Raw genomic sequence first — 27,441 nt, 5'->3', positions numbered from 1 at the left:
ATGTCAAGAATTATTCAAAATTCTAATGGCCATCCACTAAAGGATATTAAGATCGTACTAGCAAAAGATTTATCATGTAAGGCTTGCTCACTTGAAAAATTGATTATTAGGCCCTCTAAATGCAAAGTTGAGAATGAATCTCCTCAATTTTTGGAACGTATTCAAGGAGATATTTGTGGGCCAATTGCCCCTCCATGTGGACCATTTCGATATTTTATGGTACTAATTGATGCATCAACTCGATGGTCACATGTTTGTTTGTTATCAACAAGAAACGTTGCATTCGCTAAGTTATTGGCACAAATAATTAAATTGAGGGCACATTTTCCTGATCATCACATCAGGAATATAAGGCTTGATAATGCAGCGGAATTTACATCCCAATCTTTTAATAATTATTGTATGTCAATTGGGATAAATGTGGAGCATTCGGTTGCACATGTGCACACACAAAATGGTCTTACTGAATCATTCATTAAAAGATTGCAGTTAATTGCAAGACCACTGATTATGAAATCTAATCTCCCATCATCTGCATGGGGACATGCTATTTTACATGCTGCAGTGTTGGTTAGATTAAGACCAACTGCATATCATAAGTATTCTCCACTACAGTTGGACTCCGGAAGAGAACCAAGTTTGTCCCATCTAAAAGTCTTTGGTTGTGCTGTTTATGTGCCAATATCTCTTCCACAATGTACAAAGATGGGACCACAAAGATCTTTAGGAATATATATTGGTTCTCAATCTCCATCAATTATCAAGTATATGGAACCATTAACTGGAAATGTTTTTACAGCACGTTTTGTTGATTGTCATTTTGATGAAACAACATTCCCAAAGTTAGGGGGAGCAAAAGAAAAACCTGAAAAAGAAGGTTTAACATGGAATGCCACATCCATATCATATCTTGACCCTCGAAATGGGCAAAGTGAACTTGAAGTTCAAAAGATTATTCAATTACAAAGAATAGCAAATGAATTGTCGGATGCATTCACTGATGCAAAGCGAGTTACTAAATCACACATACCGGCGGTAAATGCTCCTGCCCGAATTGAAATTCCAAAAATCTCGGATGAGTTCATTATACGTAGAAAACGTGGACGACCAATTGGATCAAAGGATACAAATCCACTAGAAAAAGAAAGAACAAAATAATATGATTGGCAAAATCGTGGAAAAGGTAAATCTTGTGCCAAAAGAAAATGATGATTCCACTGTTGATGTGGATGGATTTTCAGAATCTCATGTACCTAATGATGAGATCTCAATTAATTATGTACTAAATGGTACATCATGGGATAGAAATAAAACACGTGTTGATGAAATTTTTGCATATGCTATAGCAAGTGATGTGATAAATGATGAAATTTTTGCATATGCATCATGGGATAGAAAAATGAAATTGTGAGATATAAAGCAAGACTTGTGGCACAAGGATTCTCTCAAATGCCGGGTGTTGATTACGAAGAAACATATTCACCCGTTGTGGATGCTTCTACACTAAGGTTCTTAGTTAGCCTTGAAACTATGGAAAAACTCCAAATGCGCCTCATGGATGTTGTTACGACATATTTATATGGATCACTTGATAGTGATATTTACATGAAAGTTCTTGAAGGACTAAAAATGCCTGAGGCATGTCAATCAAAACCCCGTGAGATGTTTTCTATAAAATTACAACGATCTTTATATGGATTAAAGCAATCGGGGTGAATGTGGTATAATCGCCTGAGTGAATATCTTCTTAAAGAAGGATACAAGACTAATCCTATTAGTCCTTGTGTTTTTATTAAAAGATCGGAAAGGGGTTTTGCAATTGTTGCGGTATATGTTGATGATCTAAACATTATTGGAACTCCAGAAGAGATTGAAAATACTGCAAAGTTGTTGAAAAATGAATTTGAGATGAAAGACCTTGGCATAACCAAATTTTGTCTTGGATTGCAAATTGAGCATTTTCAGAATGGAATTTTTCTCCATCAATCAAACTATGTAGAGAAAATGTTGACAAAATTTAATATGGACAAAGCTCATCCATTAACGTCGCCAATGGTCGTTAGATCACTTAATCGGGAAGATGATCCATTTAGTCCCAAAGAAAGTGATGAAGAAGTTCTTGGTTCAGAAATACCATATCTAAGTGCAATTGGAGCTTTGATGTATCTTGCTAATAATACACGTCCGGATATTGCATTTTCTAGTAAATGTATTAGCAAGACATAGTTCGATGCCAACACGAAGACATTGGAATGGAATCAAGCATATATTTCGTTATATCTGTGGCACACATGATATGGGATTATTCTATCAGAAAAATTCAAAGTCAAAGTTGGTCGGATATGCTGATGCTGGATATTTGTCGGATCCACACAAAGCAAAGTCACAAACAGGTTATGTTTTCACGTATGGTGACACGACAATTTCTTGGAGATTGACCAAGCAAACACTTACAGCTACATCATCAAACCATGCTGAACTTATTGCACTTTATGAAGCCGGTCGAGAATGTGTATGGTTAAGGTCAATGATTCAAAATATTCAAGAAGAATGCGGACTCCAGTCAATCAAGGATATTCCAACCGTTTTGTATGAAGATAATGCTGCATGTATTGCTCAAATCAAAGAAGGATATATTAAAGGACATAGAACAAAGCACATTTCAGCGAAGTTTTTCTCAACACATGATCTTCAAAAGGATGGCGTCATTGATATTTGTCAAATTAGATCAAGTGAGAACTTGGCGGACTTGTTCACAAAATCTTTAGCACCAAAAGTTTTTGAGCAACTTACATACAAGATCGGAATGCGACGATTGAAGAATATATGTTGAACTGAGGGGGAGTATTATACGCGCTGCACTCTTTTTCCCTTCACCGAGTTTTTATCCCACTAGGTTTTTCTTGGTAAGGTTTTTAACGAGGCAACAAACATCATCTTTGCGTATAATATATAATGTGAATATCCAAAGGGGAGTATTATAATATTTATTATATATGGATATTCACTTCCATATTTATGTAATTGTATTCTAGAATGTTCTCTTGAAGCCTATATATACAAAGCTATATTGTAACCCTAAGTATCCCTCATTAATAGAATCTCATTCTCTCCCTACTATTCTCTCTCAATCTTATAATAATTATAACATTTGAATTATCTCTCACGAAAAAATACCATCATTGATGAGTTTAACTAAATTTAGCTAAAATTAATATTTTATTTCTAAATATGGGATAATGAAATTTCTTTCGATTTTTAATTTATTGAAAGGCAAATCCACCCGTATAGTAAGTCATACAATGTACTTTGTTTTCAGCTAAAATAAATTTTCAACAACTACAAATGGGATAATGGATTATTTATTTATTTATTTATAATTAATACTAGGTCATTACCCACGTAATACGCAGGAAACATATATAATTAATGACATGTTAAAATTTTATAATATCATAAGTTGACAAATATTTAACCAGGTAAAAATTATACCACTAATAAACATGAAATAACATTAGTGGTCGTTTAGATTTCGTTTAATAATGGCTAGACAGTTAAAAAGTAGATACATCATTTATTAAAGGTTTCACTAAGTAAGGTTTTCGTTTAATTGGATGTCTTTCATTCATCCGTATATGTCTGCATTGTTATTGTACTTATGTTCTAGCATTTTTGCTCAAATTATTTAGTTATACTCTAAAATTACTAAGCAATTTAATTATCAATCTATATATCGCATGTTGTGTTATTCTAACTTAAAATTATGCATAATATCATTGCATTTTTCATAAAATCATTTTTCTGATATATATTGTGATAGCTTACTATAGACTTCATATTTGTTTTTTAATTTTTTATTAAGAAGACCGATTTGACATCCGGTCGGGTTTTTAAATCATTAATTTAATAAAAACGTTATATGATAAAAAAAAAAAACCTATACAAAAATCTTTATAACCAAATTTTATTCGCTATATGATAAAATTTCGAAATATATATATATATATATAACTTAATAAAAACGTATTACGTTAAAAAATATATATTTATTGTAAAAAAACTAAAAATTAATTTTAAAGATAAAAAATGATGTAAAAGATAAAAATATTAGTTTCCATAATTATATAATTAAAAAAAATAATTATTAATGTCTACAAACTTAAATAAGAAAATAATAACAATTTAAATTTATTTAAAATAAAATTAATTTTAAAAAAATTAAATAAGGTATATGACATCATCATTTGATATGAGGAATCTAATTAAAAGTTGAACTTTATTTAAAAGTCCATGTTTCTCCATTTATGCATTAAGGTATCTCTTGTATATGAGATTAGAGATATTGAAAGGCAAATCAACCCATATAATAATCCTTATAATTATAGTTGAAAATTTTTAACAACATGAACTAAAAATTTCAGACAATTAGATCGTTTATGAATATTTTATTAGTTAAAGTTTAATACATTCTTGGAACAAATGTATAAATAAGAGAGATCAAATGAGAAGGCTGCTTAAGGAGAGAAGAGAATAAATGTTAATTTTTATTTTTTTTTCTTACTCTTTATTTTTCATATTTCAATCCTTTTTATTTTTTAGTGAAAACTCATAAAAAAATTAAAAAATAAAAAAATCCCTACACACATGTGTAGATTTTTATACTTTACACATGTCTACACATGTGTAAGTTAATAAGTTGTATTTTTTTTAATGGGTATGTTAAGAAAATACATAAATTTTTAAAAAATCAAAACTAAAAAGAATCAAACATAAATCTTCTATCTCTTCCACATTTTCTCTGGATCTCTACCCCATATAAAATATATATACTTTGTGTATTCGAAATGATATAGTTTGATTACAATTACTAATAATAGCAATGATTTTCGTAAATAATATTACAATTATTTTGGTTACAATTAGATAAGATATTGAGAGTTTGTACCTTCTTTTGTTTATGTAGACAATCGTTACTACATATACGAAAGGATATAAGTTATAATTATTATTTGGTTGAAGTGTTTTTGTAGAATCTTTTTGGAGTGTTTGTATGTTTCTGCATGTATCTTTGTCGACCATTTTGTTTTATTTCTATATTACCAATATTCAATATATTAATATTATATAGCAAGAAGTTAAATCTATTTTCTTTTTAATTTTTTTTATACGAATACAAATATTGAGTATATATCTTAATATATAAACCAAATTGATAGCTATGATGGATTTATAGTTTATCCTAATTGTTTTTAAATTAGGTTAAAGTATAAATTGGTGATGGAAAAATCAAAAGGTGTAAATTAATTGTTTGTAAGTTGGGTTAAAATGTAAATTGGTGACGGAAACCAAAAAGTCTAAATCAATTTAGAACATATATATTAAGATATATATTGGCTATTATTATATTGAGTATATATTAGATATTGTTCTATTGGAAATATATCAACTATTATTTTTTATTTTCTTGTTTTAAAACTGATGGTTAAAAAGTGTAAATTTGTCATGAAAAACAAAAAAGTGTAAATTAAAGTCAAAATTGAAAACAAAAGTCAAAATTAGATATTGCCGTTCTAAAAAAAAGTAATAAATAAAAAATAAAAATTCAAAAACTGAGAGCTATGATTGGTCGATAAGTTATTAAAGCAACTGTATTTTAATATATTAAAATATTATTTGTCTTTTTTATTATAAATACTAGACAACTGAAACATCTAAATAGACACAAATAAGGACATAAGAAACATATTTTTCAAATTATATACAATTAAATCCATTTTCAAATAATCATAACATCAACTTTCAGCAAGTGGTATTTATATTAACTTCATACCATCATTATATAAAGATACAACACACAGATTCTAATAACCATCTTCAATACAAAATGTTTTATGGATAATAATATCATTGATTATAACATGTTTTGTTTATAGCTACTAATTATGTTATTATATAAATATAATTGTATTTATCTCGCGTATTACACTGGAAAATAATCTAGTTATTTTATAAATTGGTCTTCTAAATAACGAGAACGGTTTATCAATATTGAAAATTTAAGTTCAATGTTAAAAATCTAATATTAAAAATTTAAGTTTAATGTTGAAAATTTAGAGGAAATTTGCGTTGTAATATAGTATAGAATGTACTAATAATAATTACAAGGGGCATTTGCACTTACAGATTGTGACTTGAAAAAATTAAACTGCATATTACTTCAATCCATAAACATAAGTATTGCATTAATGTATTGAAAACTTGTATCATAGACAAATATGCAGTTAAGGACCCATGCAATTTTTCTTAACAGGAATAAATAATTAAAACATATATTTTTTTTCCCAACAACGAGTTAGTATGTAGTTAATTGTTAGTATTTGAGACATCACAATAATATCCAATTTGACAGTATGCAGAGCTCGAACCACGCATGCCTAAGAATGAAATATGGTATTAAAAAAAATTACATTAAAACTAATAAATTTAAAGATACATCAAAAACTATAAAAAATAAAACAGAAAACACATTAGAAACTAATATATATGTTGTGTGAATTGTTGCTTGAATGTGTGTTTGAAAACCAGAATGAAAAGGCTATATATATGTAAAGGACTGGAAATAAAATTAAAGAAAATTAAAAGCATTAAAAAAAAACTTCTTATTTAAAACGATGCAAATAAAATCATATACCTTTACTAGTGATCAAGCCGTCCAATGGACGGTTAGTCTCAAAAGATATTTTTCAAAGTTAAAAAAATTGAAACTTAAGTATATTAAATAGATACTGAATAAAATTAAAATACCTAAAAATTAAACATAAAACAATTAAAATAAGGCAAAAACTTGAAGAAGTTATGCGTAATAAACTAATTTTTCGAAAAAATTAATTTTCTTGGTTCAGTATTTGCCCATGGGCAGATTACACTACCAAGATTCAATGTTTATATTAAACATTATAATCATCGTGAAGACGACAAAATCCGATCCCTAGAACCAATACGACAACTTAATCAATACGAAAACTAAAGAAGGAAGCATATGAAAATTAACTTCATATAAATATTGAATCTAGTTAACTTTTTTTTTTCCAACTTTAGTTATATAAAAAATTTGTAGTGACAAACACAAACAATAATTTTAGACTATAATTACGAAAACTAAATAAGGAAACATATGAAAATTAATTTCAAATAGATATTAAATCTAGTTAACCCTCTTTTTTTCAACTTTAGTTAAATAAAAGATTTGTAATTTGTTATATCAAAATTTAAGACAAACACAAACAATAATTATAGACTATAATTACGAAAACTAAAGAAAGATATATAATTTGAAAAGTACATATCAATTCATCAACAAAGACCATCTCGGACTTTTTGTTTTTCTTTGGGTTGTTCCACTCCGAAACAGTCCATACATGCACAACACAGAGTCGTAGATGATGGTTAACATGTGTTGGCTTAAGATCTTCAAGATGAACTAATATGGTCTTATTTTTAGTTGTTGAAGAAGAAGTAACATATAATGGACAACAACTAAATTAATATAGATACATAATTTTTTTACTACGGATTAACTTGAAGCATTATAACATGTATCTTTAAAATATCTTTAAGCCATCCGATTTTTTTGGTTTAGATGAAATTATAACATTTTATTTTAGCATCTATCTATATCTATTTGTATATTACAAAAAATCTTATATATATCTATATATATATATATATATATTAAAACAATAAGAATCCTAGCCTTCTAAAGCCTTCTTTCAATATTATTAGATTATATATGACCAATCAATTTTGTTGTTTCTCTTTTTTTTTTTTTGCCGAAACTTTAACTTAAGTTGGTTGTTATTCTAATCATAAAACAAAGTCTATTATATAATAAAAAGCAAAAACTATAATGATTTTCTCTTATTTATCTATTGAGTTTTTTTTACTTATTCGTATTGTATTTATGTGTATTTCATATGACTAAATTTATGTGTATTTTATATGACTAAATTTTTGTCATGTTTGGTTTTTTACTTTGTATATATTATTACGTTTGATGAATATATAACATGCTAAATTATTACGTGATTTACGTTTGATTTATTGTAGTGTTAATCTATAAGGTGATTACATTTTTACGCGATTTATGGCTACACAAATGGTGTTGTTGATGATATCAAAATATCTTAGGTTAAATATTCTTAGAAGGGATGTGTAATCACTATAGTAGGTTAAGTGATTGTGCTATCGACATGTCCGAAAAAACAAAGGGTGACCAGAGTGATACATGAATTAACCATGAGCTATAGCATAATCAATTTTTACATAATAAACCTATAGAATAGCTATTTACTAATGTATAAAATAATCTTTTTAGCTAGCCGTGCATCGCGTGAGGTAAAATACCTAGTATATATATATAATATAACTAAAAGATGAGTTAGGCTCTAGGAGGGGATTAGGGGTGCCAAGTATACCCCTAATCCCCTCTTTTAGTTATATTATAGATGTATACATATATCACAAACTTTACAATCAACTCAATAAATTCAATTTAGATTTTGTTAAAAAAAAGTTTCACTTAAACATATATTTGTACTATAGAATAAAAAAATTAAAATTACATTTGTGTTTATGTACAGAAGTTACATGCTAATACAACTAGCTAATCAACAGAACATCTTAATTAAAAATTTTAAACAAAAAAATATATTAAAAAATGTGATACAATAATGTAATACTCCGTAATTTAAGAATAATAAGATTAACTATTGCATTATAAAAAAAGTCATTTCATTATAAATGATTAGAATTTTTATTAAGCATTTAAGAGGTTATTTAGTTTTAAAAAAATTTATTAAAAATCACATGACATCATAACTAAAATAAAAGTCTTTTAAGAAAAAAAATGCAGACTTGCCCTATCATAAAGTTACCAAAAATATATGTAGAAAACAATTCTACTTTTTTTTTTGGTATAAAGATAAAGAAGATTATCCATTTTCATTACAATGCAAAGCACGGTTTTTCTGATATGTCGCAATTGTTACTTCTGTTTACAACACTGATGAAAAACTCGCAGGCTTTCATGCCAAAAGATAGTTTTGTATATGTTACTTGTTAATCCTGTTTTTATTCACTACTTCTCTACATTCTTGTTTCCTAAACAAATTTGTCACTTATACTATCCGGCATAAAACTTACCAATGACTGATTTTCCAGGCAAGAAAAAGCAAAAGGAGTACAACATGCCTACTCTCGCATTAGACCAAAAAGATGAGACTGTCAAGCACAACTTAAACTGTGGATCTCAGTACCATTGCTGCTGCTCGTATTACAAAAACACACAGGTAACACTTTCACAACAAAAGAAAGTTTTAAATTATAAGCCCAATTCCGATTCCAATTTCAGTTTCAATTCCATTAGGAATCGCATAAACAGCATAAAAACATCTTGATTACAATTGAACACCGCCTCGACTCCTATTTCAGTTACCAATTTCATGCTTGTAGATCCAAAGAGCAAAATTCCTATTGCCTCCACATCCTTTAATAGCATCCACAACCTCTCCCTGTTGCAAAGAATTACATAATCTGTTAATTGTAACTACGCAAGGATACTTTAATTTTAAATCATAAGTTCAACGGTACTCACTATTTTCTGGAACCCATCAAACCTCCAGTGGACCTGTCACAGGAAAGCACATGTAATATAAGTTTCTATCACATGTAATCATGTACATCACAATCAAAAGTACAAGCAGGCTCAAGAAGCAGCTTTTGAAGTAAGGAAATACATAAAGCTGGTAATTTAGGTGGGTCAGGTAACATGTCATAATGGATTGTTTTTGTATTGGCTGAAACAGGTCAAGCCCGGACCCAAATACTTTGTCCAAAAAAAGAAACATTTGTAGGCTATCAGTATGTCGAATATGGTGAAAAAATTATACAGCTTCAAGCAATTAGGATGTTTTGCACATTGAAGATTATGCTACATGTCATATATATTACCTGCCCTGCTGTTTTCCATGATAATTTGAACTAGGCCTCCCCTGGTTGATAACCCTGCCTTGAGCGCCCAGAAGATTCGATCCATTACTATTTGCCAGCTTAATCTGATCATTTTCTTTGCTCAGGACTCTGACACCTACAGCGTTCATCGGAACACCATTGGTGTGCTGTAACTCATTGAACCTGTTCATGCCCGCACTTGCATAATTTGAATTAGCCGATGGGACTTTTTTCAACCGGGTCTGAGCCATGGGAGTCACAGCAACAGAAGACAATAGTGATGGATGAGAAGTGGTCGCAGAGGCAGCAACAGCAGCGGCGCGGACTTTAGCATGGGCTACCATTGCGGCTATAATTTCTTGTGCACCCTCTCGCACCTGAATATAATCCCCCTTGATCACAAACAACTGTAAAAAAACAAGATATAGCTTAGGTTAATCTTGACAGCAGTCACACATGAAACATCAAGATACACGAACTTACTTCAGGATGACCGCCCAAAAAAGTTTCAAGCTTTCCGTGCTTATTCTCATAATCAGACCAATGCAGAGGTGCCAGCATTTTTGTGAGCCTACTCAGAAGCTGTCAAGAAATGTTAAACAGTGAGACATGATCAATCTTAAATACAATACAATAACACACAAAAAATGATGTCACAGGCCTGCTGTGCCCACGGGAGTGCATGAAAGCAAGGCAAATAAAGCTGGCAAATTCTACCCCTGTATTTATTTATGGGTAGATTCAGTATGTTTATCTCTAAATGGCCAAATGAATAAAAAAAGCTCCTATATAATTTTATTCTCAAAATATTAGACAAGAATAATTTTTGCAATAATCTTCAGAGTCATTAATTGATCTATTAAAATGTGCGAACAAAAAGTGCTTCAAGGCAAATTTGACCTGACCAAAAAGATTACCCACTTTAACTAACCCATTTGACTTGTTACCCAATCCAATGGACCCACCCATTTTGTGACCTCCATTGTCAGCATAAGTACATATGAACATTATTGATAACTGTTACAAACCGTTGAGCTGATTTGTATTCTTCCTCCGGGACCAGGTGGTATAGTGCGAACAACACAAGCCAATAAAGTTTCTTCATCAAATAAAGCCTTCTTTGCTGTACTTTCTCGTGCGGCATTATCCACCTTATTCTGTTCACTGGCCTTTACTGAACGCATAACTTCAGATGTAATGACGGCAGACCCGAGTTGGTCTGTAGTTAACACTTGAGCTTCGGATCCATGATTGGACAGAAAACTTGCATTCTGTTCCTGTACAAGTAAAACCAAAAATCAGCATAACTTCAAACCGGCAATCTTGGGGGACAAAACAGCAACTTAACACAAACATTATCAGCAACATAAGACTAACCAGATGTACAATGTCATTGTCAGAATGATTCAACCTTAAAGAGTCATGAAATTGAGACGAGATTTGGTGCAAACTCTGTTGTGTATTATCAATTGACTCAAGAATCTGAAACAGATGAATATGAATTCACAAAATATAGACAAAAAATGATACCATAAAAAGTCTTGAAAGCTTATCCAAAACTAAAATGAATACCTGTTCTCCCTCATTTGTTGAAGAAGGAATGACAGAATGCGACACCATCCCTTGACTAATATCCAAAAAATCAGAATGCAAAGCTTGACCATTTACAGAGGCTTCATAGTTGTATTTAGTTTCTGGTCTTGATGTATTTTGATCATTTTCTGAAGCATACTGCTCATGGTTTGGCATCTGTGAACCGTCTGAGAAAGCCTTCAGAAAAAAAAGGAATAAGTATATAGCAGATTTGCCAGACAACTGGGTAATTTTTTTTTTGTTTTTTTTTTAAGTGAGTAAAAATATAGCAGGTTAAATAAGTAGAAAGTCGCCCAAAATGTGCTTTAGATGCACCAAAAATTAGTTTAATTAAAAAAACTAAGTATTATTATGATAATATAACTACTGTCATAATATATACATATATATCTCATGTATTATGAGTATTTAATTATTTACAATAAAACCCAAGATAGACTAGATCAATCAAACTTGGAGTGGTCCTTTTGTCACCTCTAAAATGACTAGAAAGTGCATACCTGTTGATTTTGCCAATGTGGGGCAGATGTATTTGCAGGCAAAGAATGGAATTGACCACCATGAGACTGGACAAGATGTGAATTCACATTTTGGGGTAGCCCTTGGTGATGCAGAATAAATGGATGCAGAGGAGTAAGTTGTCCAGGTGGAAAGTAGGGAGGCATTCCATGCAATGATTGGGGATTCATTTGAATAGCAGGAACATTGTCAGTCTGAAATAAGTAAAAAATATTTGTTTTTGTGAATAAACCACAAATATGTAGTGAGTAGATAACTATAAAATCATTTCATATTCATGGATCAGATTATACTTTATAGCTTACCCTACTCTGAAACCACAAATAATAATTTATAAGTTTATAACCCACCAACCCTTACAGAAAATACTATCTTAAAGATAACCAGCATCTACCTGTGAAGCAGCCGCTTCAGCATCCCCATTTTGAAGACCCCTTAAATCACCAGCAGGGCTGTTTCCTCCACTCACCTCTAATTGGCTTCCATTACTATGAACAAAATGAGATACATCCTTTATTTTTGTTTGAGTAGTATGTGACCTGTCATTAGTTCCATTCTTATCCCTTGCCTCAGACAACTCAGTCTCAAGCTGTTGTAGTGCATGCAGATGAAGCCTCTCCATCTCCGAGAACTGCGCAAATCAATGTCACATAGACACGGTTACTAACTGTTGACAACGAACTTGTTACTTAATAACTAAAGGTGGGGAAATGGCACTGGTTGAGCAGCTTGTTAACAGGTTAAATAAATTAAAGTAAGGTTCAGCATGATTGACGCAAAACACTCATTTGTCTAAAACTTTTTAAGTTCAACTGTAACTAACGGCCGTATGTGATCAGAAGAAGTGAAGAACTATATATTATTTTAATATAAATCTAACTTTGTATATAAATTATGATGATTTATGAGTTGTATTACACTGAGAGCATCCATTTAGCTCAACCCATTTGACTTGTTTAACTTTACGATGATTGTTTAACCCGGTTTGACCCAATAAATATAAATATCCAAATCGACCCTTAGACCATTCTTAACCATTCACCTTTTTCACCTACACTTTTTCCTGCCACGTCAACATCACCTTCTCATCACCATCACCTTCTCTTTTATACCTTAACCTTTCACCTTCAAATTTATTATCCCACTATATCTTACAATACAACCAATCAAAACAAAATAAAACAAATAATAAAGCAAAGGAAACGGGGCCCACCAATTTTCTCTCCACCTAGGTGAACCATTTCACCTAGCTTACTTCACCTAACCATTACACAAAGCTACCTTAATAGTTCAGCTACATATCTAGTCATTTCACTTTCTGCTTCTCCTAGGCCTTAAGAATGGTCTTATGACTAAATGAGTCAAAATTGCCACCTCTACACGCAATCAACTCAGAATGAAAGTGACAATGAAATTCATTTCTTCGATAGTGATCTCTTATGAAACAATCATGACTCGGAGATAACAAATATGTGAAACAACAACCAACTACAATTAAATGTGCAGATTGCATTGCTTCAGTAACTAAATAACCTGTCTTTGGCAAGCAATCCAAAGCTGGTTGTACTGTTCTGTGCGCTCTCTTAGTTCAGCTTGCAAAGAGTGATGTGTAGTTGATTGCAAGACATCCATCTCTTGAACTCGAGCAATCCAAGCTTGTGCCTCCCTTATTTGTTCATCTTTGTATAGGATAGTTTCTTGAGCAACTCTATGCTGAAAGAGATAACACAGGTTACAACATTATTTTCACAAGTTACAGGGTAGAATTTAACCATGAGCTAGCAATTACAACCAAAAAGTGTTCACATTAGCAGCCATTGGACTGTTTCTTGAGTCATTTAATATTGCATAAATAGAAAATACCTGTTCCTGCAGTTCTATAAACTGCCGTTCCTTCTCTTGAACATGCTCTTGTAAATCATGTATCTTTTGAATATGTTGAGCCCTTTCTGCTTCAGAATTATCTCGTTCTCTCCTGCAACAACATACACCACAACTTAGAAACAATCATTAACATAAAATATAGCCCCAATGTTAGTACATAGTAGTTCCCAAAGCACATCCAGCATGATTTGATGTATATAAGTCTTGAAAAAGGCAAAGTAAGCAGTACGCACACTCAAAAAAACACAGTCAAGCCTCCCCGTTTTCATGCTTATCCTACTATTTTTGGGTCATTCCACAAACAACACTTAATGAGTTTTAAGCTCGAAAATGAGCAAGATGGCATAGTAATAGAAACACCAATCATATACACAAATGAGAAAGAAAGACACGTAATGGGTTTAGAATATATACCGAAAGGATGCTAGTTCTTTGTTTTGCTCCCGTAAAAGATCCTCTTTAGCCCATGCCTACACCAATAAATGATAAATATTAAAAAGACATCCATGACATATTAAAAAACACCCGATGAATGATTCAAATGCACACCGCTTCATGGTCTAGTCTAATTGCGTGTAGCTCCTTATCTTTATCTTCCAAAGTCCTCTGCAAGTCCATTATCGCCTTCTCCCTTTCATGTAATTGCTCCTTTACATGCCAACATTCAAGTAAGCCACAAAACCCTTAAACATGAAAAAAAAACACAATTCTCATTTCGATAACATTTATACAAACCTGAAGTTTAACACTTGAAGTAATGTGCTCTTTCATCTGAGAATCAAACCGTTCCTGCATCGCCATTACTTCCGATCTAGCAATAAGTCTAGCTTTCAAATCAACTTCCAAATGCTGAAGCTGTTCTCTTTGCTTCACAATATCATCAAGATGCAATTCATCATTCCCACCTCCGTCAACATTAATCGAGAAGTAGTCCACACTCTCTTGCTCTCCTCCCTGATTCACCTTACATATTCAAAGAAAATCCACAAATTACACTCCTTTCTCACTTATTAAACTAAAAAACACCTCAAGCAAACACATTTTACACACACATAATATTATATTTATATAGATATATATGTATGTATATCTATACACACACACACATACCTCATATATCAGTCTTTCATCACCATGCCCTAACTTTGACCGGTCAATATCCTAATGATTACATAAATAAATATAATAGTACTCAGTAATACAGATACAGGTATGTGTGTGTGTGTATATAAATTGATATAGATATAGAAATGATATATATATATATATATATATATATATATACTGTGTGTGTGTGTATTACCTCATTAGCAGAGTGATGATCGGAAACAACACGCCATTCTTTCCGAGAAGACTGAGATTGAGAGGACGGCATAGTAATAGAAACACCACGTGCCGCCACAGCGACACTCGCGGCCGCCTCCATCGGCAAATTACACTCCCAAATTACACTTAATTATTAATTTGTTGGGGGTTTTTTAGAAACCCTAACCCTAATTTTGAATCGAGTCAAATTGAGTACGACTTTGATTGAATCAAACACGATTAGTGTACTGATGAGTGTGAATTAGGGTTTGATTGTACAGTGAAAATATATAGATACAGATTATAATTGTAATTATAATTATAATTATAATGATAATTATAGATATATAAAAGATATAGACAGAGAGAGATGATTGGGGGAAATTTTGACGGAGGATGAGCTCCCGCCATTTATAGCTATGACAGATTTGGATTGCCCATAAGTCACGCGCCTTTTTTGTGAGCGTTGTACACACTTGCTGATTTTTTTTTCTTTCTTATAGTTTGGGCTTTTATGAGTTTTAGTATCTGGGCTCATATTACATTTGATTTGCAATAATTGGGCTGAAAACTATATTCAGCCCGATGCTAAATGTTAGAATTTTCTAAATAAAATCATTCTCCCACATGTTTTAAATTGTTAGAGTGATCCGTATACCATCCGTTTTTAGCCGTATAACATCAAACATGCTTTAAGTTATTGGGTTATACAACGCTTTAAGGCATTTTGATGTTGTACAGCTAAAAGTTAATGGTGTATGAATCATTACCTTTTGTAGAAACTTTAGTTGGTGATTTGTGTGCTAACAATTTCTTAGGCATGACGGTTATGATTATTTAGGTGGAGATCAAAATGTATTGGGGAGAATTGTAAATTCTAACGCACTACAAATAAAAAATTGGAATGAATAAGTTTCACTGATAAGTCAGTCAACATGTCTAACATGTTGAATAAATTAGTTGCATTTTGATAGCCTTGCAAATGTGGTTACCACTTACAACTCATTAACTAGTGTAAATCTAAGAATAAGAAAGTTAAAGTACTATTAATACATATGTTTACTTAAAAAAAAAAGTAACATTTTCCTTCTTCTTTTTCTCTACATTTCTTGAATCAGATATAATATGATGTTCGTAATATATATTGTATTTTATATATGCTTGTGCCTACGTAATACTTCATGATACTTACTTAGTTACATTAAAAACATTGAGATTCTAACGATGATAGTCAATGAACCGATAAAGGATACAAGTCTTGTATTGACATTTGACAAGTACTTTGATGATCATTTCACTTGTACTTATTCATCAAGAATGTTTTTTCTTTTAAATACATCTCTATAAATTTTACAAATCATAAGCTGCGAAAAGAAAGCACAACACATTGAATTGTGCGACGGTATAGATTTTTTAAGTAGTTAATTATCGATCTATAATTTTGTATGTTGATAGACCTTCACAAACGATGAATCATAGTGGAAGGTGGAATCACCTCTCAAGATGATTCAAAGATATGGGGCGATAAATGATCACCCCAACCAAAATAACTTTATAATACTTCTAATCTAATTATAATACTTCTAATCTAATGTGTTTGCGTTGCATGGTTTGTATTAAAATGGTTTGACTAAATATATTTAACCTGTATTTATATACATGCTGATTGATAAAATTTTAGTTACAAATATACCTATTTGAGTTGTTATAACATGTGATACGTTTCAAATTTATCACATGTGTAAAATAAGGATAGCTTATTAATTTGTAACATTTATAAAATAATGTCGATGTGGGATATGATCGATGGTTTTCATCTAGTCGAGGTTTGTGTTGACGTTGGGGAATTTATTGAGTGATTCCCTTTTTTAGGTGCATGCTCGCTGGAGGTTGTTGTTGTTGTAGTAATTAGAGTTAAGGTAGAGAGAAGTGGTGTTACACTTCGTGACACCTTTTGGACATAATATTTTCCTTTAAGGCTTTAAAGAGTAAGGTGTTTTTTTAACTTTTTTGCTACAGGAAGCCCTATAAAGCCCAAAGAAGCCATGTACATTGCCCCAAAGGGCTTTATTGATAAAAAAAAAAACTCTACAGGGGCGAAATCCAAGGCGCTCCAAAAAAAAGACGTTGTCAAAAGTTGGCAGATTCCAAACGGCTATAACAATAATATAACCATAAAACCATAGTTTGACATTTTCCATTTATGTTGACGAGATGAACCGACAACGACGGCGGAGTGGTGTTGTGGTGACTCCATTAAAATTATACAAGTTTAATTGAGAGTTATCAGGCCATTATTTATAATCCACTAAAATGTAAATTAATGTATTTTAGTTAATTAGTTCCTTGTTAAATGTACAACTAGTATTTTTGAAGGTTGTAATAAAATAGTGTTAACATACGATGTTGTTGAACAGTTTTGATCATAACTTCTATTTTTAGCTGATATTTGTTTTTGACAAATAAATTGGTCCCGCAAAGATGAGAGACAAATTTAGAACTTGTCATTTCTACTTTAACTATAAGAGCATGTGATCTCCGTAAATCCACGAAATGCAAGGATTTAAATTTTTCAAAGAAAAGTTTATAGTCAAATGTGTATCCTTGTTTAACTTCATCTTGGTTGACTACGGTCGCTAGAAAAATTCCTGTTCAAGATTATAATATGACTTTTAACTTGTTCCTTGCAAAGTTAAGTTATATATATTTTAAATAAATTATGGTGTAGAAAAGTTAAGTCATATTTGTGAAAACAAGTCTAAGGTTTGGTTGTAGAAATACTAGATTGGTGTCCGCGCAATGCAACGGAGATAACGGCGACAGTGATGGTGTGGTTATTAACGTAAACGTAATTTCACTGCGGTCGGAGATGTGATGAATTGTTGTATGCGATATGAAAGGAGGGAGGAGGGGGACGAATTTTGAGTTAGGGTTTTTGTTATGTATTTTTTGTGTGAGGCGGAGATAGATGTTGAATTTTTTTAAAGAAAATTTAGTCACAATCTATAAAATAGAAATAAATATGTATTAAGATCAAGGGTAAATATGTCATTTTAAGTTCTTAAAATTAAGGAGGGAGAGAAAATACTTGTTTTATAAAGAAATATAGAAGTATCTTATATCTTATATAAAAGTTGTAAGAAATGCAATTAATTCTAAAATCAAAATTTATGATGGTAATTAATGAAATAATTTTACATTAGTAAACTTAGTAATTTGTTTTAGTGAAATTAGCATTGTTTGTGTTATTATGTTTTTGCTTTACTACGTCAAATTGATTTATAATTAAATTGATGAGGGTAATTAATAATGATAGTATATATAGTTTAGTTATAGATGCTTTATTGTTATGGGTCTTGTTAAACGAAGCCTTAAGGGCTTTCGTTAAGGTGCATTAATTAGTTGTATACTTACCATAAAATTTAGGGGGTAAGCATTTAATATGAAAATGTACAATCTTTTTATGCACGTTAAGTAAAGCCCTAAAGACTTCATTTAGCATTATCCTATAGTTATCTATATTTTTTTTATTGCAAACTTTATTTCGCTTGAAACTTAGCGTCTCGATTTGACTGCGAGAGGTCTAGCATACGTTGTCTTAACCGGGTCCGCGCTAGAGCTCTCTCGAAGTAGAAATGCCTATTTTAAATATTCAATGGGAGGAAAACCCTATATTAATCTGCCCGAAATCTCTTACATGTATATATGTGAAGATAACATTACGAGGGGTTTGGAATGAAAACGGTAAACATTTATGTGTTTATAAATTTTCGTCATTAAATTTGTTGTCTTTTGTCAGCTACAATGTATTTAAGAAGTATAAGAATTAAAACATGAATGATCACTATTATCATATAAGGAATCTTTGCGATTATAATTTCGGAATTGTGTACTTATGTTTGTGTTTATTTTGGGTTTAGATCGATTGAAGCTTGAAAAAAAAATCCGATGGAGCAAATGATAAACGAATAGCAGTGATTGATGATGATGTTTATCTAAATCTGAACATAATCAATTAGAAAGGTGCATTATTATTATCGTTATGACTCTTCTTTTTTAGTTAATAAGGTTTCAATTAGAGAGGTATAAGAATGGATATTATTATATATTAATCATTTTTTATTAACATATTTGAGAAGATATTCGCCCTAAATCACAATATATATATTTGAAGTTGCGTATTTGGAAGACCTTTTTTACTACTTCTAATGTGTAATGTCATTGTTCTAATATATTCATATTTTTCCAGTGGTTCATATTCAGAAAGATGGGTTTCCAAATGTTAATTAGCATAAAACCAGCTCTTCGTAAAAGAGTTGGCCACCAGCTGCCACTTTCTAGGAACAACCTGGGTTCGAATCTTGCCAGAAGCAGAATTGAATTTAAGTGGTTGAATTACCTTGACACTATCCCTGCTGGGGGTTATGTGGGTACCAATTCGGTACATGGGATGAAACGGTTCCTATCAATCTACCTTTTTTTTAGTCTCTGGTGAAGACCTGCATGACGACTTGGTAAGTAACCTATGATAAGGAATACTTGAATAATTATCCGGTCCCAATATATGTTTATGGGTTGTTTATTTAGATTATGTACGAAAACTTGGTGGAATTACGTCTGATTTTTTATACTATTTTTCTATATTCCACTGCACGTGTAATTGTACTGGAGCTATATTATATACAATAATATATTTTGTATACAGATTCTTCCACCTATATTAACAATAAGTTACCTAACATCTGCCTAATGGCCCGGATAGTGGATTACAAACAACAAAGATACAACGTGAGTCTGAAAATCATTCAAGACGGCTATTCGTCATTTGATAAACAAAGTTTGGAAGATATGAATGTAATAAGTAGAGTGTAGAAAAATGGTTGGTACCTTATTTGTGAATTTGGTGTGTTAAATCATTATTAACCTTATAGTGTAAAGGTCCAGAACGATATATTTAGTTTAAGGAAAACTGTTATTCTATCTGCATATACAGGTATACAATTATCTCTTTAAATAGCCATATGTCAATTTGTGTTTGTTGAAATGTTTATATGCTGATGGATTTGATTTTCGAATGGTTAACAAAAGCTGTTTTTCTATAATAATAAAAGACTAAATATCGGTTGGGGTCTTTTGTTAGGCGAACCACGTTATTCGGCCTGAAACATTTTATTTGTTTTCTACTTATTATTATAGTATAATTCTTTTTATTTAAAAGATGATGAATAATATGGTTTTACGAAACAACTTTCATTACCTATTTAAAAAACCGGAAACAAAGTACATGCAAACAATATATTTGAACCACGACGTACGTAGCACGGGTATTTAAGCCCTCGTATATGTAGAAATGTTTAAGTTGTTAGTATAGATTTAGTTTAGATCAATTGAGCACTTGTAGTCTTGTAGATCATAAAGGGTTGCGACTTACTGGCAGAAGTTGTGGGGTATTCATATGTTTGTGGCGTTTTGGTGTCATTGTTCAGTTACATTCTAATATTTGTTTCCGTTAAGAACTTACCAATCATATTGGGTACGTTTCATTTAAAAGTTAGACTTTTGGGTTATTGGGTATATCATCTGAACGGTGACAATCCGGTTAATATAGGAAAAAGCAAATATGTTGCTAGAAGCATGTATCCTTCTCCATCCTCTCTCACAATCTTCTTTCCTTGAAAATCACGTGTGTAAATACAAAATCATCCCTCTTACAATTTGCTGGAAGTATGCTGCTTCTAACAGCATACTTGTTAACCCCTTAATATATAGGGGTTAAAGAAACATTTTATAGTTTTAGTAATCAAACAACTATTATCATTTAAAATAGCTTAAAACTATTTTTTATTTTGTAACATACCTAAAATAGTTTTACTACTTTTCCGCACCACTTTCAAAAAACTTTTGAAACGACAATACGCACCACTTACAATTGGTTACAAAAAGTTTTTAGTTTTACCAAGTTATTTAAATTTTAGTCAAGTAAAAGCTTTTAAAAAGAAAGATCACTTGTGGTTGTTAGGCAACCTCGGTCACATATCCTCAATTTTATACTTATTTTTAGATTAAATTTAATTTTGTTATTAATTACTAAAATTTATTTTAAGTTTTATTGTAAACAATTCTGAACTTACTATAAGTTATCTTATATGTGGTAGGGTACAGTGGTACACTGTCTGTATAATATAATTATAAGTATATCCTTATTTATAAATTCAAAGCTTAGATGTTTTCTAAAAGCAAATGTTTAAGGTCGTTGCGAGGTCGTTGTAGTATTGATATCCAACGTTAATGTATTGATGTCATCACGCCCGACATAAGTTAAATTGTTAAAGTGTCAACACAAAATGGATAACCTCAAAACCATAAGATGGTTGCCTTTCACCTGGTCCATCCAAAAATACTTTTAGTGTTGATGGAACTTAGACTCTACGGAGTGGGGCGGATTCCCCCTCCTTTTCATCCAAAATTCACCCGCTACACCACCCTTCCGCTCCGATTGCGCCCAAAAGTCTCTCCGGGCAGAAAAAAAAATAATTCGCCCACCTCATCCTTTGACTTCTCTATCAACCCCCCCCCCCCCCTCTCTCTTACTTTAACACTCCCTAACCGATTACCTATATACACTTGTCACAAGTCCCCCACTCCTTACAAGTAGCCCCTATCTCCTCTTTTTCTTATACTTTCCCCATGATGACGTGGTGTCAAATGTCACAAGTCCCTCATTTGCATGTTACCCCACTTCTTATAGCCTTATCATATAACTTGATCAAATTTTGTATATGTAATGAAAGAGATTATATAGTTATGACTTATAACTTATACGGAGTGTCTATTTGTTATCTGTTTTGGTACACCATAAAATAATTATCAATCTATATAATGATTAAATATCACTTAAATGTTAAATATCTAACAAATATTTATGTTGAAACGATAGTACTCGATCTTTAACTGGATGGTCTAATTGTCACAATAATTTGAAAGAAAGACTGTACTCGTATATCATTTTATATTTTATTAAAAAGGCCATTACTATGACACCAACCATGAGGTTAGAATTGAAGATTCATGCAACAACAAAATATTAAAAGAATTATGATCATTAAATTCATCTGTTGTGGGTAGAGCCACTGTTTAATGTTCACTCACTGGTTCAGTAATTTATTAATTTTAGTCTCATTTTAAACTCTACCAAACAATAAAAACATGAAAATTCACACTCTTAAAATGGTAACAAAATCACTTCTTCTTGAGATCATCTACATACAATACAACTATATATTTATATACATATACATACAGACATAATTATAATATACTTGATAATTTCTATGTTCTTTGTCATACTATATGTACTAGAATAACATACATGTTTTCTTAAGAAATCTTTGACCGTCTGGAATAATTATATTTCTCGCCGGAGATGGGTCATTGTTGTAGTAAACGCGCCGCCGTGAAGGATGATGTTAAGCCTGTAAAAGCTACCAAGACCCACCACCGGAAACCGTCGTCAACCGGCGGAGAAACTCCGGTATGTTCATACACTGGCAGTCCATGGCAGATAGGGTACCCAGAAGGAGTTGGGGCGACGCCGTCGCCGGCAGGGACGCCGAGGAGGGTGTTCAAGTGGCCGTTTCCGCCGCCGTCGCCGGCGAAACCTATCATGTCGGTGATAAGGAAGAAACGGAATGGAAAGCCGGCGACAGTGCCGGAAAATGAGAAGAAGGAAAAAGAGAGTTTTTTGGATAAAAGTTTTGGGTTTGGAAAGAATTTTAAGTCAAAATATGAGTTGGGGAAAGAAGTTGGAAAAGGGCATTTTGGTCATACTTGTATTGCTAAGTGTAAAAAAGGAGCTATGAAAAATCAGTCTGTTGCTGTTAAAATTATTTCTAAAGCTAAGGTATATAATCTTAATTTGATCATTAGTTTCGAACTTACCCACTTATTAAAAATTGTAGCAAAAAATAAACCTATTTCTAAGATAAGTGATTGATATTATTTTGAATGAACACTTAAAGATATGCACTTTTGAAACAGCCTCTGAATACCATCATTGACCGCGAATTCTTGTAAATAAATTCAGTGAATTGCAGTTTTTAATAATAGAATCTTATTGATGAATACCTCATTTAGCTAACCGAATGGTTTTGTTTGAGCAGATGACAACAGCGATATCGATTGAAGATGTACGTAGGGAGGTAAATTTATTGAAAAGCTTATCTGGGCATCAACACATGGTTCAATTCTATGATGCATGTGAAGATGATCAAAATGTGTACATAGTCATGGAGTATGCAAAGTCTCCTTTCTGTTTTGGCTTAATATAATGACGTGTTTTGCGATGTCATAAACATTTGTTGGTTCTGATCCATAACTATTCTTTTGTTTGACAGATTGTGTGAAGGGGGGGAGCTTCTTGATCGAATATTATCTAGGTAGTTGAATCGTGAAATCAATCTAGTTCATATCATATAGAGGTGGCAATATGGGTGGGTCAAGTGGGTTAGGTTAGCCCGCAAACACTTGTTTCTCAATCTTAGCGATGGTTACCAAAATTATCTCACTGAAAAGTGATTTAGCCGAGGGTCTATTTTTGGGTAGGATATAATGGTGTACATCTTAACTTTCCATACCCTTCAAATCTATGGGACTGGGTATTCTTGTAGTACGTATTATAAAATGGACATGGGTTGGCAGGGCTGCATTAGCCTATTTTTTAATTTGACCCGTTTGAGATATACTACGACCCAAATTGACCCATTCTTATGTTGTGTTCTATACGGGCATGCTACTAATTTGCATATCTTTTAGCATAATGTTTACAGTTTTCTTGTTCCAGGGGTGGAAGATATACTGAACTTGATGCCAAATCAATCGTTATGCAAATACTAAGTGTAGCTTCATTTACACATCTTCAAGGAGTTGTTCATCGTGATTTAAAACCAGAGGTATCATCTTGCAAAATACAAAATAAAATATTGTTCTTGCAATGTCGAATCACATTAATTTGATTGGATCACGCCCTAACTTCAATTCAACACGACATGTTTGTGCAGAACTTTCTTTTTAGTACAAAAGCTGAAGATTCTCTAATGAAGGTTATTGACTTTGGTTTGTCTGAATTTGTTAGACCAGGTAAGTTATCCTTTTTTTCTTTTTAAATAGAGGTATCAACTTTTACCATGAACGTGTTAATTTGGTGGTGCTTTAACTCAAATGGGTCTAATCAAAGAGTTTACCTAACAAAGAAATGGGTCAAATTAAAGAATTTTCACCCATCTTGGCTCATTAATCAACCCACCCATTCTCCCAAATACGCAATTGTGACATATCAGTCGTTGCCTATTTTTCCACGCAAAAGAAAAGGAAAAAGAAACAGGTTGAAAGTAGCATAATTCAAAACTTTGGTTTATTGCAAAATAAGTTTTTTGTATCCATAGTAGAAAGATAAATTCTGCTGAAGGCCAACCCAATCAAAAGTGCCTATTTTGAACCATTACCCAACTTGCGTATCAGTTAAATGGTACATTAATTGGCTAGAAATGTAAAAAAATCTGTTACTGATGATTTGCAGATCAACGACTGAATGATATTGTTGGCAGTGCATACTATGTTGCACCTGAAGTGCTGCACCGATCGTATAACGTGGAGGCTGACATGTGGAGTATTGGTGTTATAACATATATATTGTTGTGTGGAAGCCGGCCCTTTTTTGCTAGAACTGAATCGGGTATATTTCGTTCAGTGGTAAAGGCCGTACCAAATTTTAACGGGTCACCTTGGCCTTCGGTATCAGCAGAAGCCAAAGATTTTGTCAAAAGACTCCTTAATAAGGATCATAGAAAGCGAATGACCGCTTCTCAAGCTTTGAGTAATATTATGTTTTTGTTTGAAGTTTAAGATATTATCTTCGTAAACGTAAGTATGACGTATTAACAGGTTAAATTTTATTTCAGCTCATCCATGGCTAAGAGAAGAAAAACATGACGTGCCATTGGACATTTTGGTCTACAAGTTGGTCAAGTCATATGTTCGAGCCACACCTTTGAGGCGTGCTGCACTCAAGGTATTTATGCATATTTCAAGTAACCAGCAGTGTTGTGTGTTTAAAACAATCGATGACCCGAACCCTTTAAGCCAACTTGTGCCCTATAATTGTTTGTTGCTTCTGGTATTTCACCCAAAAGCTGATAGTAGTGGTCCAAAGCCAATTGAGGGCCCAATGTCTTTCTGAAAACTCCTTTGGATCTAGTACCTAATAATTGTTATTTTTCCATGTAATACAATTTGACTTTCATATACCTGAAATCTGATAATATTTTCATGAAATTCTATTGAAAAATATAGACCAAGTTTATAAAATTTGCATACTTAAGTTTTATTTTTAGCTTTAAGATATTATTGTTTTAGTACAAGACAGTTATGTACTTATAACGGAAAAATATTTTCTTAAATAAGAAGTTCTCAGCCATGTCAGGAATGCCCGGCCCTAAATAAACCCTGCATTGACTATTGAGTTCAGGGACTGAGCGTTGGCTAGAACCTTTTTTAAGCATTGCATTTAAGACCGGCCCTCTCAGGGTCTGGCAAAGTGGGCTTTGTGCACCTCTAGGTTCAAGCCTTACTTTTCGTTTGATTCTTGATGGTTTTATGAATGCTGCAGGCTCTCTCAAAAGCTTTGACTGAAGATGAACTGATATACCTGAGTGCCCAGTTTAATCTATTGGAACCAGAAGATGGTTGCATTTCCCTCGACAATTTTAAAATGGTTTGTTGCTGGTGCTTCAATTATTCTATCTTTTTAGCGATCTAGGTTTATACTTCTTGTGCTCTACGAATATTGCAACTTTTGACTAAACACCGAACTTCAAATGGTTTTGGGTCTTGCACTGAATAAACGTTCAACATGCACCGTGCAGGCACTTTTGAAACATTCGACTCCTGCCATGAAAGAATCAAGAGTCTTTGATATTTTAGACAAGGTAAAACTAAGTCTTGATGTTCCATTAGACACGTCTAACTTTTTTTCATTTAGTGACACTATCTGAGGTTCTATGATCATAGATGAAGCCCTTATCTTACACTCAAATGACATTTGAAGAGTTCTCTGCTGCTGCAATTAGTCCACATCAACTTGAGGCTCTTGAAAAGTGGGAAACTATTGCAAACAAAGCTTTTCAATACTTTGAACTTGAAGGAAACCGTGCAATTTCTGTGGATGCATTAGCTCAGGTCCAAATCAAATAAACCGTTGAATTTTAAGTAATTGCACGCACATGATCGTACTTTCAACTAATTACTAACTTATTAATAACTGGATACTTGTAAGCAGCCTCTTAAATGTTGAGCTCAGAAGTACATTTTCTAAAACAGAAATTAACTGGAAGTACCTTCCTTTTGCGTGCAATTTACACTCTATACTACTATGTACTTTCTAGGTTTCTTACTATGTGAGAAATTGATGCAGGAAATGAACGTGGGTGAAGCGGCTCACTCAACATTGAATGATTGGATAAGAAGCAGCGATGGAAAACTCAGTTTTCTTGGATACACCAAGTTTTTGCATGGTTTGTCTACCCGTAGTCATCACACAAGACAACAATAACACACTGCCATTGCTGATGCAGTTAATAAGCAAATACATTATTTCATAAGCGGTCAACGATTTGGGGTTGGCTGTAATTCTTTTATGTATGATAATCGTGTTAGCCGTCTTCATGTCCCATAATCATTTAGTTCGATATTACAGCCATGTAAAATCAATTTTGAACACCAGCATAGTCTCTACACGATGAAGGTGATAATATGTCATACGATATTACGCCATATTTAGAAAGGGTAGAATTTGTAATGTGAATTAAATTAGAATTAAAAGGACTAGAAATTGAAAAAAGTAAAAGAGCATATTTTAGCATATTACACGTGATTGATGTTATATACCAATAGGTATACGTTAATCTTTTGGTTTTGAGTTCTAAAAATGAGAATTAGATTAGATTGTATCAATGATAATGTGGGTAGATTTGAATTTGAATCTGTAGGATAGTCACTTTTGCCTAATTTTCTTTTCCAAGAAAGAATAAAAATGGCAAATTTACAAATTCAAACATATACAAAGTCTCAATCGCAAGT

General features: G+C 32.1%; 2 protein-coding genes across 4 annotated transcripts; one reads left to right on the top strand and one right to left on the bottom strand.

Moving 5' to 3' along the window:
- Nucleotides 1-9,354: 9,354 nt before the first annotated feature.
- LOC122587110 (macoilin) lies at nucleotides 9,355-15,649 on the bottom strand. 3 transcript variants are annotated; one of them, XM_043759188.1, is made up of 16 exons: nucleotides 15,308-15,649; nucleotides 15,115-15,165; nucleotides 14,740-14,967; nucleotides 14,554-14,652; nucleotides 14,419-14,474; nucleotides 13,984-14,095; nucleotides 13,654-13,833; nucleotides 12,515-12,751; nucleotides 12,102-12,314; nucleotides 11,581-11,778; nucleotides 11,386-11,490; nucleotides 11,037-11,285; nucleotides 10,492-10,590; nucleotides 10,009-10,415; nucleotides 9,653-9,685; nucleotides 9,355-9,569 (listed from the first exon to the last, which is right to left on the bottom strand). In XM_043759188.1, coding segments are annotated over exons 1-16 (2,391 nt in total). In that variant the 5' UTR covers nucleotides 15,431-15,649; the 3' UTR covers nucleotides 9,355-9,568. The 3 variants fall into 3 exon arrangements, with proteins under 3 accessions (XP_043615123.1, XP_043615124.1, XP_043615125.1); XM_043759189.1 differs by having other exon boundaries at nucleotides 14,740-14,958; XM_043759190.1 differs by lacking the exon at nucleotides 15,115-15,165 and having other exon boundaries at nucleotides 15,308-15,648.
- Nucleotides 15,650-22,535: 6,886 nt separating this feature from the next.
- Nucleotides 22,536-27,081, top strand: LOC122588618 (CDPK-related kinase 4). Its single transcript, XM_043760771.1, has 11 exons — nucleotides 22,536-23,209; nucleotides 23,469-23,599; nucleotides 23,703-23,744; nucleotides 24,149-24,257; nucleotides 24,366-24,444; nucleotides 24,884-25,180; nucleotides 25,266-25,375; nucleotides 25,973-26,077; nucleotides 26,229-26,291; nucleotides 26,374-26,541; nucleotides 26,777-27,081. Exons 1-11 carry the CDS (start codon nucleotides 22,733-22,735, stop codon nucleotides 26,912-26,914), a joined length of 1,719 nt encoding a protein of 572 aa, XP_043616706.1. The 5' UTR covers nucleotides 22,536-22,732; the 3' UTR covers nucleotides 26,915-27,081.
- Nucleotides 27,082-27,441: the final 360 nt, after the last annotated feature.

This window comes from Erigeron canadensis, chromosome 2, assembly GCF_010389155.1.
Source record: "Erigeron canadensis isolate Cc75 chromosome 2, C_canadensis_v1, whole genome shotgun sequence".
In the NCBI taxonomy this organism is placed as follows: Eukaryota; Viridiplantae; Streptophyta; class Magnoliopsida; order Asterales; family Asteraceae; genus Erigeron; species Erigeron canadensis.
Note: the sequence above shows the minus strand (reverse complement) of the source record. Positions and strands in the feature narration are given on the sequence as shown.

Coding starts and splice junctions, on each gene's coding strand:
- LOC122588618 (XM_043760771.1), top strand. CDS start 22,733: ATGGGTCATTGTTGTAGTAAACGCGCCGCCGTGAAGGATGATGTTAAG. Junction 23,600..23,702: donor AATGTGTACATAGTCATGGA/GTATGCAAAGTC, acceptor TTTGTTTGACAG/ATTGTGTGAAGGGGGGGAGC. Junction 23,745..24,148: donor CTTGATCGAATATTATCTAG/GTAGTTGAATCG, acceptor TTCTTGTTCCAG/GGGTGGAAGATATACTGAAC.
- LOC122587110 (XM_043759188.1), bottom strand. CDS start 15,430: ATGGAGGCGGCCGCGAGTGTCGCTGTGGCGGCACGTGGTGTTTCTATT. Junction 13,834..13,983: donor TTATAGAACTGCAGGAACAG/GTATTTTCTATT, acceptor TATCTCTTTCAG/CATAGAGTTGCTCAAGAAAC. Junction 10,416..10,491: donor TTTTGGGCGGTCATCCTGAA/GTAAGTTCGTGT, acceptor GTTTTTTTACAG/TTGTTTGTGATCAAGGGGGA.